This window comes from Python bivittatus, unplaced genomic scaffold, assembly GCF_059951505.1.
Source record: "Python bivittatus isolate LINGU-HERP-01145 unplaced genomic scaffold, Pbiv_v1 ctg000330_np1212, whole genome shotgun sequence".
NCBI classification, from domain to species: Eukaryota; Metazoa; Chordata; class Lepidosauria; order Squamata; family Pythonidae; genus Python; species Python bivittatus.
In genome coordinates, this window is record NW_028277058.1 from 53,260,739 (window position 1) to 53,276,632 (window position 15,894).

Genomic DNA, 15,894 nt, shown 5'->3' on the forward strand with positions numbered 1-15,894 from the left:
TTGTATCACCTTAAACAAGGCAACTGGATGGTAATCCACAGCTGCAATAAGAGCAGAGAAGTATTGTTGCTTTGCCACTCTTACTGTCACGAGGTAGGCCTTAATATAAATATACATTGATCTTGTGGGCATCCATAGGAGCTTGAAAAAGGCAAGGTAGCAGATGACTGCACAATCAAAGCCCTGTCCTTTTTTGCATGCATGCAATGAAGCCTGTTAAAAAGAGGCAGGACTTTGATCATGCAGTCATGCCCACAACCTTGAGGTTTTTTATCCGCTTGTGGACACCCCTGTCTAAGCTGCAGTCTTGTTCAACAGACTAGTGACAAAAAGCTATTAACACTTTAACTGCCTCTTCTCTTGCAGCTTTAAATAGTTTAGTGGGCATTTCATCTCCTGGTGCTTTCCTATTTGATCTATTGCCTATTGCACCTCACTTTCTAATAGAGTCTGTTCCTAAATACATTCCCTTCCTACAAGTGTTTCTGTCATGATATAATCCTGTTCATAAAGGATTGCAGCATAGTCTTTCCATCTTCCTTTAATCTAATTTGCCTCATGATTACTCCTGAGCATTCCTACTTTAGCTGTACATTTTCCTGTGATTTCTCTGAACTCCTTAAAAAGATATCTCATTTTCCTTTTGGGGGTTATATTCCTTCATATATTGACATGCTTGAGTGAGACACTGCCTTATCTTTTCTGAAGATAATGGGAAAAGGAGCTCCTGGCAAGGTCACCCTTGCTAATATGGTTGAAGGTTTACATTCAGTCATTGAACATTCTTCTTGTTGTTCAACATTTCTCCATCTTTCCTTGGCTGTCCTGACAGCTTACTCTGAAAGCCATTTGGATATTTTCCTCTTTAAAATGTTGGGATCCCCCCCCCCCACCAATTTGTTTTTCACAATATTTCTTATCTCTTCCAATAGCTCCTCATGTTCTCTTTAACATATGTTTAAAGTATTGAATTTTATACAGATTTCATATTCTGACTGTATTATATCGGATCTGCCACCATTACTCTCTTTAACATTCTAAGTTTAATTTGTATAATTGACACCAATAATGAATGGTCTGTTCCACAAACTGTACCTGAAAGTGCCCTGACTAGACTACATTGCACTTTTTCATCTTGTTTCCTATGTTGTCCATTTGGTGATTTCGAGGTACAGATTCTTTGTTTAAGTTGCTTGAAGTGGATATTAGGAATGATAAATTTTCTTCACAAAACTCTATTAACATGTCTTCTGTCAACAAATCCAAATCTTTTTTGTTATTTCAGATTCCATAATTTCTCCAATTTTTGCACTCCTATCATTTATTACTAGTGCTATGTCCTTTCCTAGTGTTGCATCTAGTATCACTTGTAGCTGCCACAGAATTTCTCAATGTCATCCTTCATTTCATCTGTAGTAGGGATATACTCTTTTATAACACTGAGGTTTACTGGATACCCAACTGATACTAAGAGATACAATCTGTCATTTACTGGGTTATAGTCAAGTACATGCTTAGCAATTCATTTTCTATGTATCATCCCCACTCTATTCTTTTGCATGGACTCATGCCTGAACAGTATATCATGTAATCATCTAGCCCATTTTGGTCTACTGGCTTTCACTTACACCTAGGAAACCTAATTTAATACAGTTAATTCCCACTCTGAGGATTTCAATTTTTCCTTGGTTTAAGATTCTAATATTCCATGTTCCTACTGTATGTGTCCCTGTGAAGTGAGAAACCATACAGTTCAGTTCAGTTACCAGAATTCCTTGCAGCTTCAGTCTGGCTACATCATCACCTCCAGAACTATTCATGGAGATTCTATACTCGTCCCCAATAACTACAGAACTATATCTTAGGATATCATCATTGGCACCTAACTCATTTAAATGATACAGCCATGTCCATATAGTTTTGCTGGAAATACAGAAGTGGTTTGTCATCCTCTTCTGGATTTGATTTGGAGTTCTTTCTCCTAGGCAAATTGCTTCCTCATGGCTGCACAGCCTCGCTTGCCCTCACCCATTGTGGATCACTCTTAGATTCCCCCTACTCTTTCAACCTTATGGGAAAAAGTAACATATGACTGTGATTTTAAAATTGGGGGAAGAAACATCAATAACTTGCACTATGCTGATGACACTACCCTGATAGCCAAAAATGCAAAGGATCTGCAAGCCCTAGTACTAAAAGTCGAACAGCACAGTGAAAAAATGGGACTAAAAGTAAATATAAAAAAGACCAAACTAATGACAAGAAGTAGAACAAGCAGCTTTAGAATTGACAATGAAGAGATCGAAGTGGTGGATAGCTTCTGCCATTTAGGATCAACCATCAAACAATAAAGGAACAAGCATTCAGGAAATACACTGCAGACTAGCGCTTAATAGAGCAGCCATGAAGGCCTTGGAAAAGTTATTCAAATGCTGTGATGGATCTATACCTACAAAGATCAGAATCATGCAAGCCATGGTATTCCATGTGACACTCTATGGAAGCAAAAGTTGGATTTTATAGAAGCAGGATAGGAAGAGTATTGATGCCTTTGAATTTGGTGTTGGAGAAGACTCCTGAGAATAGTGTGGATAGCCAAGAAAACAAACTGATAGATCATCAAACAAATCAACCAAAAGTTCTCACTAGAGGCACAAATGACCAGGCTTACATTATCTTATTTTGGACACATTATTTGAAGACCCAGCTCTCTGGGCCTCTGGAAAAGGCTCTAATGCTGGGAAAGGTAGAAGGAAAGAGAAGAGGACAACCAGCAGCAAGGTGGATGGCCTCAGGTACGTGGTGTTAAGTGCACCATTGGGACACTTGAAAGAACAGGTTAGGGTAGACTGTCATGGAGAAAATCTATCTATGTGGTCACTAGGAGTCGAAAACAATTTGATGGCACATAATCAATCAATCAATCAATCAGCCCTATCATCAGCTCCCACTCCCACTAGTGTCTTTAGATGAGTAAAATATTTGGGTTGGACCAAATGAACTGCAGAAAAGAATCAAAGAGTATGCAACTGGAAGAGAGGTACATTGCTGAAAATGCCTCATGTTGGTTACAATTGATTGCTTCTTCAAATATAAATTTGAGATAAATCCATGCATTAAAGGTAACAAAATATTCCTGTAAATATATTTCAGAACCACAAGTGTGTGGGCCTCTTCACATGTTACTAGCACCAAAATCAAACTGCTTCAGAGTAGCTATGTTTCTTCCAACTACATCACAATTATGCTTGGAAACTAGGGGCAAAAAGACAACAGGTCTTACATATTTGTTATTCCTTCCCAAATCTTCTAAATAGTACAACATGAGATGTCTGTAAGGAATGAATTTTTATTCTGGTAATGTCCTTACACCCTAATTCATATTTATACCAATTACAGAATGATTCGTACAAAAGAAGTGATGACTAATTTGGTTATTTTAAAATATGCTTTAAAATAAAGTGAGGGATTAGAAGCTGAAATTCTGTAATGCTTTTAAATATTTCTAAAATAAATATTTTTTATACAAGCCACTTGTACAGTTTTTTTTACCTCAAGTACACTCTAAATTAAATATCAGATTGATATAAGATTTTTTCAGCTTCAGGCTGAAACGACACATACTGGAAGATTCAAGAACCAAAATATATTATATTGCTATATTTCCTTTTCCTCCATGGTTTGAACTTCAGATACACACATTTTCTTCTTAATAGGGGCATATTGGTTATTTCCTATTTGTTTAATAACTCTAAATGTAAAACAATATAATGTAATTAATTCTCTTTCAGCAATTAAAGTATAGTAATGTTTTAGAGGAATATCATACACTTCTCAAGAAATAACTGTACCAATTACATTTTTTTTAAAATGTTACCTCAGGAGAAGGTAATTCAGTTGGCATGGTCTCATCTATTGTAAATGTAACCAGCTTGTCACCCAGAATACTTCTTAGATAATCCACCATAACTTCCTGCTGCTTAGGGCTACAATGATTCTCCAGAGACAATATCAGAGGATAATCAGAAACCTGGAAATGCAATTTCAAAGTTATTAACATCCTTAATTGCACAAATAGGAAATATATAAAACTAAAATGAGCAATATTGCAATTACAGATATTTTCATTAAGACACAAAAAATACTGTGGCATCTTAAAGTGCTTCCAAGTAAGCGGCTCATAGTGCTTCTACTATAAAATGCTTTCATACCTAACAATATGGTTTTTCTGCACCAGTGGGAGGAACAAAGCCATTTTGGTGGTAAAGAGATCATTCATTCCATCCTCTTTCACCTGTTCCTTTCCACTGCACTGGAGCAGTGAAGCATTTACTTGGCTCTGCTCATTTTTAGGAGGAGGAAATTGTTTCATTGTTCATGCAGTAGGTGCCTACTATTTTATGCTGAAAATGATTTTGAGAGGAGACTACTGAATTCTTGTCATCCGTCAAAACCCTGAAGGCATGTGGGGAATTAATTTGAAAGAATATCTTAAAACATCTGCCATGTATGCTACACATGTACCTACCAAAAAGGCATACTTGTCGATCACCTGGATGACGGAATTAAAGCTAATTTTGCTTGTTAGTGTATATCCATGATAAACGACTGGATCATTATTGGGTCCATCCCAGCAGTCAATTTCCAGGCACCGACATCCTTTCATTAGAGCACTAAAAAAAAAAAAGTTAGAGATGGGATCACAGATAAGTTACTGAGAAACTTAAAACAAAAACAATTTGCTGGCATTCTTAGACTGGTGCGAAGCTAATGGAATTGATGTCCTCTAACGCAGCTAGGGGAAGGAGTGTAAAAAATTTCCACTTCCAATTCTACCAAAACTAGGCCATGGACATTTTGCCTCACAAGGAATTGTAATACAGTATGTGGATTCATATTATTAAAAACAAACAGAGCTACTCAGTCAACACTGTCATTAAAAGTTTGTCATGTCAGTGCCAGCTTTCTTTTGCTGCAGTGGTGAGGCAATAGTCAGTATCTGGTGCAAAGGAAAGCCCTTGGTGCCTGGTCTAGCTACACAACACAAATTCAATTTGTTTCACAAACATTTGTTAACCTACTTTTGGTAACATCCATTGATATTGCTCCATATGGAAGCAGTTTTTATTTATTTATATATACAATTTCTACGGCTGCTTATCTCATTCTCACAACTCGGGATGGCTGACTACATTGTGACAGATTCTCAAGCTATGACATGTTTCCAGACATTCTGAAATGGCACATCATAGGGCTATACTGTGGGAAGTTTTGTCTGAAAAATACTCTTAGAAAACACTCATAACAAAAACACCACAGATGATTAAAAAGTTGTCTGGCTGCAGTGGTGCTAAGAAATGCAAATGTAAGAAAAATATAAAGCATATTATATGTAGATCATGTAGATCATTTATTTTAACTTGACTAGTTCACTCAGAAAAATCCTCAGGAAAAAAGTTAAGTTTCTAAAGCAAGTATTTCTCTGTCAAAAAATGGACAGTGGGCTATCCAACAGTATCCCCAAAACTTAATGTTGTGGCACAACTGCTGTAGCATACTATGCAAATTGTACTTGCTACAGCTTCTGGAAAGTAAATTATGTATCGCTATTAGGAAAAGATTATTGCACTGTGAGCCCTTGAGGGACAAGTGTACTAAGATCTGTGCCCCAAAGAAAGGACATAAAACTAGGTTCCATTAATTTCAATGGGTCTTAAGATCCCAACAAATGCAGAAGTCATTACACAGCATGATTTCCTGGAATACTTTAAAAGGCAGATGGGGAATCCATGTATTGAATATTAACCAACTTTGGCTTTAATTTTAATTTTCCTTTTAATGTAATCAAATATAGTTTTAGAATCATAGACAATTATTCTAATAGACAATGTTTTTGCTAGTTTTGCTAGTGAGTCCATCCCCTGATCAGTGCAAGAAACCAAATTAAAGCATCCCAGACAGGGATTATCTTCACTCAGTTTGCACATATACGGGGAAAGGAAGTATACCACTTCTGTGGTTATTTAGGTCCACTGCTGAATTGCTCTTACTGGTAGGAAGTTTTTTCTAACATTCAACTGGAATTTGCCTATCTTAATTTAAATCTATTGTTCCATGTCCTGCACATGTTTGAAAATAAGTTCTTGACCTTCTGAGAAACATCTTTTCAGGTATTTGGAGAGCAGTTCCAGTTAATCTGCATCCTCTTTAAAGTAAATTGCCCAGAAATGGACACACTACTCAAGTGCATTGCCTTTTTCGCAGACACATCACATTGCTTAGAGTCAGGTGTTACTGAAAAGACATATTAACCTGCATAAATAAATATTCACTTTGCAATTAACTACTATTCCAAAATCAGATTCACAAATAGCATTACCAACCCAAATACAATATCTCCTATCCTATATCTGTGCATTTGACTTTGCATTTGTCTGTTTAATTTCATTATGTTATTTTCAGCCCATTTCTCTAACCAATCAACACGTTTAAATTTTATTTTTGTTTTCTAGGATATCAGCTATCTCACTCAATTTTGTGTCCTTTGCATGGAATAGTTGTGGGATTTGATACTTTATTTCAGTTTGATAAGGAACCATCAAAAAGCACTCTTTGAATACAATTTTTGAACCAGCTCTATACCAACTTTATTATTATTCCACTCAGCCCACACTTAACTAGAATGTCATGGGGTACTCTGCCAAATGTCTTGCTGAAATCAATATATATTATGTCTACAGTATTCTCACAGTCTACTAAAGAAGTTGTCCAATTAAAAATGAGATAAAGTTAGCCTGACAAGATTTGCTCTTGATAAATGTATACTGACTTCTGGTAAAAACAGCATTATTTCAAGATACTAACAGATCAATTCCTTTATGATCTGCTGTTTTGGTATCAGATTAACTGGTCTTCAGTTCACTAGACCTTTCTACCCCATTTTTTGAATACAGATACATAGGTAACTACATTCTTGCACTTCACCAGTTCTCCAGTATCTCTCAGAGACAATACATAAAGATTCTACCACACCATCAGCAAATTACTTCAGGATTCTAGGATGTAATTCATAGCCTTCTACTCATTCAAAGTAAAGAGGTCTTCTCTGACCATGTTTCTATTAGTAATGAGCTTCAATCCTAATAGAACACATACTTTCTTTTGGGAAAACAAAACCAAAACAGAAATAGCTCTACCTTTCATTTGTTACCTGTTACAGTGTTTGCCATTTTCACTAAACAGTTTAGTATTTTTTCCTTTTATTTTGAAAAGAATCCCATTTGTTTTAGCATCCTCCACAGTTCCAGGGCTATCTGTATCTATTCTTCCTTAGTGACGTGACTCTCTTACATGTGCTCTTTTTGTTTTGTTTTGAGAACTCTAATAAGCTTTTTGTGTAGTTATGTTGGTTTCTTCTGTGTCCTCCATTATTTCCTCATTGGAATTGTTTGCAATTATGCTTTTAGTATCTCCTAGAATTCTCATCCATCTTGAATTTATTTTTCCATTAGCTTCTTCTGCAATGGAATCCATTCAACTTGCTCTGAATTTATTGACATCCACTTTTCTGAAGTCCAAGATACATGGTCAATTGCACTCAAATTTAGTTTCCCTTCAAATTAAGAAAATGTTAAATGTTAAATGAATATTAAATGGATATTTCCTGTTCCTACTTCTACTTGCTCAGCTAAGTCTTTTCAAGTGGGAGGGCCAATGCTTTTGTGTGTTCCTCCACCCTCTGAAAGATAAAGTTGTGAACAAGACAAATCAGGATTTTCCTGGCAGAATCACACTTGGCAAAGTTTGTCTCTCAAGAGATGTCAGGGTAATTAAAGACTACCTTTACAGTACTACTATTTCATGCCTGTTTGAAACAGCTGCAATTTGCTTTTGGAAGGTAGCCATAGACATCACTAACATTATTGCCTTTCGTTGTTCTACCACTTTTTTTTTTTAATCTCAATGCTTTCTACAATGCTACGTTTAAATGGCACCTGGATTTCTGAGCAGAAATAGATACTAATGCAAAACGTGACTTCCCTTCCCTTTCTACTGTTTCTGTTTCTTTTGAACAAACTGTATTCCTCAATTGCTATATTCCAATTAAGGGACTCATCTTACCAGGATTCCATTATAACTATTAAATCATATTTGCCTTCTGGTAGTAAGAGTTGTAGCTTATCCAGGGAGATTTTGCAATGGCTCCTTAGTACAGTTAACACCATCCTCTCCTGTTTTGTGTGCGTTTTATAGTTTTTATGATTTTAATTATTGTTTTATATGCACTTATTGGTTCTTTTTAATTGAATGTTGTACACCACCCAGAGTCACTCTCTTGTGAGATGGGTGGCTATACAAATATGATCAATCAATAAATCAATAAATATTTCCTGTACAGAAGCAAGAGACAATGGCCATTAGCTTTATGGGCCATTGTTGTTATCTGGTTTTTAACAGAGCAGTTTAAAAGGCCCCATTGCAACAACACTCTTACTTCTTTATCGGAGTTCCTTACTTCAGGGTTTTTGCCTTCATTGGATCCAACCTGCACAATATACAGACATTCGAAGCAAGTTTGTTGTGTTTTGGCCTAATACATTTTGATCAGCCTTATGAGATGCAAAACATCCTGAACCAGCAAAACAACATCTAAATAGCTAAGACCATGACCTCAGAAACCAAATTTCCCATCAATATCATTTGTTGATTCACTCATCCACTTAGGCTTCAACTCGATCACATCCCCAGTCATTGCTCCTGGCAGAGAGCAGACTCAAATCAAATGGATTCAATTAGCATATGTTTGTTTTAATTCTTCATAATTATCATGAAGATAACCAATTATCATGACTCTTCTTTGTCTTCTTATAAAGCAGAGCTGAATCTCCTTTATTCTTCAGAAATCAACTACCTTGACTCTTGATTCACATTGCATTTTTTTCCCTTCTCATTTAGATCAGAACTTGTTCTTCTGGGGGGGGGGGGGAAACCTGAAAACTATTTTTGAGTTTTAGTGGTACAGAGCATCTTGTATAGTATATCTCTTGCTTCTTGCTGTTATTCTCATCCACCAGTTTGCTCCTTTGATTGTCTTCTCTATACAGAACTACTTCCATTGTCAAGTTTTTGTTGTAGCATCTCCTTTTTAAATCTGCATCCTATTTCATCAGCAGAAATGTTTCTACTTCCTGGTCCAATCTTTTGATATTTTTTTCCTTCAAAGAGTGCTATAAACTTGTACTTAATGCAAATGTTAAGTTGGGATATTCTCAGACAGGAACACAAACATGCCACAACCACTATTAACATTCATCTTCACTCTTGTTTCTGAAGGCACTACCAGTAGAAACGTCTTTATTTTCTCTTGATCCCATCTCAGCGTTTCAAATTACCCAGATACAAGCTCTTGAAAATGTATCAGTTCTTCCTCAGTCCCCACAGAACTCTCATGGAAAAGTATTATTTAGCTATCTCTGTCCATTCACTCAGTGAGTTCACTTCCTAGACCCTGACTCCCTTATATTCCTCCTATAGTCTCTGCTTAGCAAGGAGTACTTAGCACTCAGTTACTTGCAATGAGCAATCAATAGCTCTCAAGACACAACTCTTGCACTCAACAGCTATTCAGGAGATAAACTTTTCACCCCCCACAACTGAATATACAATCCTTCAAAATACAGATTCTCTGTTCATTCTTCTTTTTTGTCACTCTGTTGAACTCTACTGGCAAACTACTATTAGCACTCTTTGTTCATTCATTTTGTCAGACAGAACCTTATTAAATAAGGTAGCTGTACATGGTTTAAAAAAAGTTATTTTAAAGACAGATGTAACAGGAAGTCCTACAGAGTCAAGGTAGGCTAGAGCACAAAAATTTATTATAACAGCTCAGAGGAGACAAACCTAGAGATAGTCTCTTAGCAGCAGGATTATTAGAAGTCACAACTGATTCCAAAACAGGTTCTGCAATGATCCTTAGTTTGCTTTTCTTTCCTGCACCCAGCCTCTGAAACTCCACCAGGATCTATCCAGGACAGCAATTAGCTACTCTCTTGTGAAATCTTTGGTACTTCTGTGGGAGTCCAGATCAGAACTGGATAGAAGGTCCTACAAGAACAGTCAGTGTTGGTCCATTCCTTGGTTCTTAAACTAATCTGTGTCAGACACAAACAAATTCAAAAAGCTTGTGGCTGTTTAAACAAGCCTTCATATTGTGAAGTATACCTTTAAGCAGTGTTCAGTGATCTTCCATAAGGAGCCATGTGCAGGCCCATAACATGATTTATCTGGGCTAATATATTCCTACTGTCTTACCAGAGCCATGTGCTACGAAATAATGAAAAGGCTTCAGCAGTTTTAAAGAACTGGAGTTATGACTCATATCTTTTGTTTCCCTGTCCCCCTTTAACCCCCTTACATTGCTAGCTATTCATGTTTTGTATGGTTGTATGCATGTGTTCATCATACCCAAGTGACACTTCAGGACAACAGCACCTCACCAATCTTGGCTGATCTCAGAAAGCCAAGCATGGCCAGACCTGATCAGTACTTGCAGAAGACACTGTCATGAAATCTCAAGGGTGGAGCTCTAAGCTAGCCTGGAAATTTATGGCAAGCCACTTTCATATTGTTGCCAAGAAAATTACATGGATGCATGTAGTCACTACGAGTTCAGCTATGCTCAATTAGATTTTTTTCCCCTCTCTTAAGTGACAAACGTTCTGTAGATACTGTCCCCAGGTCCACAAAACTAGTACTCTTGGGAGGCCTGTCTCAATTATTAGCATATGTACCTTAAACCTTATCCTTGACATTGGTTCCCGATAACTCTGGGTTTTCAATGTCTGCTCAAAGTGCTTGTTCTTCCCTTTGCTGCCAATCTCCTTCTGTCTGCTCTTGACTCCTTCCTTCTATGCACAGGATGTATCCACATAAATTAAAGAACTCTTGGAATTGGGAAAGCACAGCACATAACATGGTAAGTTCTGGTTCTTTAATGAGAAACCCTAGAGTCCTATAAGTTCTAGCACTCATTTTTTCTCCGAAGCTTATTGTTCATTATGTTTTTATGGTCTGCCTCAAAATAGCTCTAGCAAATCTTAGAAACTCTGAACACTCCATATATATACATAAATATAGGGAAATGAGTTTGTAAATCATGCATTGGAATATTTATGCAAAGTAAACGTTCTTACCCTAGCATGCTTTGGCACTGGCTATATGGGTTTCGTTGGTAAATTTATATTTTGAAAGTGTATATTCTTCCCTTTAAATCAAAACCTGATGGCAACACTGAAATATTTATCTGTCATACTGAATTGTACTCTAGCTACTTTGCTTTCTATTTGTGGTTTTCAGTGGGTTCTAATTTTTTACGATGTTTTAATTTATGCTTTTGGAAATGAGATTCAGGAAAACAGAAGAAGCTGTTTTACTGAACTACTTATTCTATTAAACTAATGATTCAAAATGGATACAAATACCTTGCATAGCCCCACAGGTGACTTGGCCCTATTAGCTGATCAGATATGAGGTAGGTGTTGTGTGAGGATGAAATAAAGTATTCACATAGCGGACGGGACATATCCTGGTAAACAGTTCTGTGCTCACTTTTAAATATCGTGCAGTCCTCAGAAGTCACATATCTTATAAATCCTTCAAATGTCATCTCTCTCTTTCTCTTTGCTGAAAGCCAGAACATCATAAAAACATACATATCTCCAGCATGGATATAAACAAAATTAAGCACAAACTGAAAATATTCCAGACTAAATACATTAATGAAACATGGAATTATCAGATCACACATGAAAATCTAAATTGTTCTTGCATTAAGTGATGAGGAATTGAAAGAAAATGAATCACATATGATGGGTTATTTGATGTGCTCATATAAACTTATTTATCAGTTCAGTAACTGAGTGATGTCTTTCATGAGCTTTGGCTGATGCACCATCTGACCATGGCTTTTGTCTGACCATGGTTATTCAGGTTAGGCTAACATAAATGAGGTTCCCTCTGAAGAGTCTTTGCTGGTTCAAACTGATGCTGAATATATCAGTTAGATTACAAACTACATTTGACATTAGCTAATACATTATGCCACATGCTTGTGCGTGTATTTAGTATATACTGTAAACCAATAAATCTTGCCATATTTTTTCCATATACAAGCCATTAGTACTAGGCCTGTGACTGTTTCAGAATGTTCACCTGGGCACCATTGTGTGGTCTGTCATATGGTCAGATGCCAAACAAACAAAACAAAGCACCATCATCTTGCAAGTTCTCATTTGAAACTGTCAAAATGACAAAAGATTTCATGATCTTAGGAGACTGTACCTCTTTTAATTTACTGAGGTTGTGAGGAGAAGGGGTGCCTGGGCTGTGCTTGATTCTGTGGCCTATGGGTACAATTTTGCCAGTCAGAGTATAAGCCTATTCATATTTTATTCAAAAAATAGTTCAGTGGGACTCAACTAGGGGTCTTAAATCCTATCTGTGCTTAAATTATTTTTATTAACACAATGAAACTTAAAGCTCTGTTCTTAGCTGAATGCTGTCCTCTGATTCTAAAACAATGCTGCAGCTCTTATTTCCAAAAATTTTGTTTTTGACTTAAAGGATCTGATTTCCTAAAGTCACTGGATATTTTAACACCCATTCTGTATCTGACACCCAAATCTCTTTATTTTTGCCCTTAGTAAATAGTAAATCTCAAACTAGTTCAAAGGCCTTGTTCAAACACATGAAGGTTAAGCACCATTAAAATTGTTTTGTCTCCTTTCTATCACACAACATTAATATATTGATATAAAGATATAGAAATAAAATAGCAATGTACTGTTGATATGTGGTGTATCTCTACGCATGTATGCACATTTTATAAACGCTCAAGGGATTTTTATCATGAGAGTCTGAGCCTCCCAGCATTAGGGTTAAATATGAGGTTTCATAGGAGAAATGCTTACTCTACATAAGGAACATGTATAAAATTTTTAAAAAACACTTCAGGATAAAATTAATGAACATCATTCCTTAGTCACATTGGAATATCATGAAATGCTGAAAAAAAGCAGATAGACAAATACATTTGCTGTTAATAGGACTGATTTTCCAAATACTCTGTTTAGATAGGATATTAATATTTTCCTTTCTTTAGATTTTTTTTTTTTTTAGAAAAAAATTATCATGGATCAGATAAATTTATTTATTGGACTTAAAAAAAAAGAAGTATAACATGCTTCTCTTTCTAAACTATATTTACTTTTGCATTTGGGACTTACAAGGTTGAGGATAAAGAAATGGGCTCTTTAAAAAGATGCAAAGGCAGAATAAAATGGGGGTTTCAGAGAGTGTGAAGTGCATGACTGACTTTATTTCCACCCAAAGCATGCTTTACTTTTGTTCTTCACTTTGATTCCAATTACTTCCAAGGCTCACTTTCTTACACTACAAGTTCTTTAGAAAGAGAGAAACTATGTTTTTCAAGGAGAAACACTTTTCTACATTTAAGCCCCTGGGATATGTAAGCTGTAGCTAATTAAATGACTGCATTCACTGCTATACTTCCAAATGTTAACAGAGCATAGGCTACACTCCTGAAGACAACGCACCATATCTCATCCTCCTATTCCAGTGCTGCAAGCAGAACCTACATCCCAAATACTATTTGTTTATTTATCTACTGCATTTCATACTGCCACACTCCACAACTATGCTGCTATTGATGTTCAAGCAAAAGTCCTTTTCAGCAGGTCTCTGCCATACAACAAATTTGATGCTATTATTGCTAAGTGCTGAGAAGCTAAGAAGACAATAAGACTAAATATACTACTTTCAAACACAAAGTTTATGAACACAAACAGCAATTAAAGACTCTATTTCAGATGTTTCAGGCAAGAGGATAGTTTAACTGCCATAGCTGCCAGATCGGAGGAGATTGGCTTGTTTATTATCTTTCACAAGGATGCTTCCTTTTGCAATCCGTCTTTGGCTCTCTCTGCATATGCATCCAGATGCAAAAGATAACTCATTTGTGGTCCCATGTAATTATGGGGTACTGTACATAAACTGCAGCTAAGTAAGCAGAACCATCATCTTCATCTAGCTACCCAATGACCCACCAAATCCTGCAAAGTGAAAGACCCATGAATCTGCTTCATCCACATGGACATGAATATTTGTATCCAGATCTTAACAATGTGGGACAGTGACACTTCTTGTATACAAGAAGTGTACATTCCAGATATTTTTAATATAAGAAAAAAAAGCAGTAGGAAAATAACAAAAGCAAATCAAGAAACAATTTAAGTTCTGCTAATACATAGCCTTTATTATCCAGTATTACCAAAAACCCAAAACATAATATTTTCTCTCTCCATCCTCAGAGCCTATAGATACAGTGACAGATACATAAGTAAAATAATATATTTGTAAGTTTGTAGGCTTATACCTTAACCTATTTTCTTCCTAAGCTGACCTGCAAGATTTATTGAATTTACATCACGTTTCTGTTCAAAAATTCCTCCTGGACAGAGAACTTTGAAACAAAAATCTCCGCTTGTGAAATCATTGGCAAAACAGCTACTAAAAAACAAGTCAATCCTGGCAAGTGGACTAGACATGTAGTTTCATGCTATTTAGCCATGAGAATAATTTAGCAATTGCTGAGGCATTTTTTTTTTCTCACAAGAGTACTGTACAGCGATGGAAGGTTAGCCTTTATGTACTGTAGTACATTTTAGTGATTTTGACATGTTTTTCTAAGTCACAGAAAAGCAAATGTGGGAAGTTTCAAGGAGTGTTTTCTGGAATATATAGAAGAGAGGAATGGGAAATCACTTATATACTATCACTCAAAAAACTATGTAGACATGTCCATGAAGTTACTAGGAGTCAAGCTAAACTTAGAGATTTCACACACACACACATTCTTAGTTATACCTAACAAACCTAAAATAACCAGAATCCTCTTAATACCACAGCTTATTTGTAAATTATCCTTACATATACTATTTGCCTTGTTTGATGTAGGTATGATTTGCTAGTGCATTTGTCTATGATTTCATTACTTGCCATTAAAGTTCCATGTACCATCTTTTACTTACAGCCACAAGCTGCAGCATGAGGCATCGAAAAAGTCCTGGAAAGTCAGAAGCTGTAACTCGGCCTCTCAGTCTGACAGCCTGGAAGAGGCCATCTGCCAGCATCGGTACTGTCACTGGAAATGAGACAACTGACATTTCTAAGACTGTTTTTTAGAATATACGTAAAGGGAAATGATGGGCCTCTGGGAAGCAAACTGCTACCATTTCTACACTTAAACCTACTCAAAACCTGAAAAACCACCCCAAAATACGTTGCCAAAATTTAACATCTGCCACCAAATTTTGGCATCAAGCTCAGTGTAATAGGGGCCACATGTGACCTAACACATCCTATCTGTGCACTAAGTTTTAAAAGAAAAACAATTAATGTTAATAATTTGTATTTAATTAATTTAATTAGTATATTACTTATTTTACTATATTAAGATTATGCAAAAACTCCATTTCAATTTATAAAAAATTCAACATTACCTGGGATGGTTTCTACTAATAAAATAGCATATCCCCATTCTTCCTCCTACCCAAATGCCATCCCAGATTTCTAGCCAATTACTCTTTTGGAGCAAACTCAAAGGGCACCTAGGAGCTGCAGAAAGGAGAGGTAATTCTGTCTTGAAGCAGAATCTATTCTATTGCCTAAATGCAGCAAAGGCCTTGTCCTGAAAGATTCCTACTGCCCAATATAAGTAGTCCTCACTTAACGAGCATTTGTTTAGAGACTATTCGAAGTTACGATGGCACTGAAAAAAGTGACTTACAACCAATCCTTTCACAATGGTCACAG

General features: G+C 36.2%; 1 protein-coding gene across 1 annotated transcript in view; it reads right to left on the reverse strand.

Moving 5' to 3' along the window:
• LOC103064700 (1-phosphatidylinositol 4,5-bisphosphate phosphodiesterase zeta-1-like) overlaps positions 1-15,894 on the reverse strand; it is a 57,794-nt gene that overhangs the window by 26,117 nt on the left and 15,783 nt on the right. Inside the window, exons 4-6 of the mRNA XM_088141520.1 lie at positions 11,484-11,685; positions 4,529-4,673; positions 3,878-4,030 (exon numbers count right to left, since the gene is read on the reverse strand). Coding sequence (XP_087997646.1) covers positions 3,878-4,030; positions 4,529-4,673; positions 11,484-11,685 — 500 coding nt within the window. The remainder of the gene's footprint in view (positions 1-3,877; positions 4,031-4,528; positions 4,674-11,483; positions 11,686-15,894) is intronic.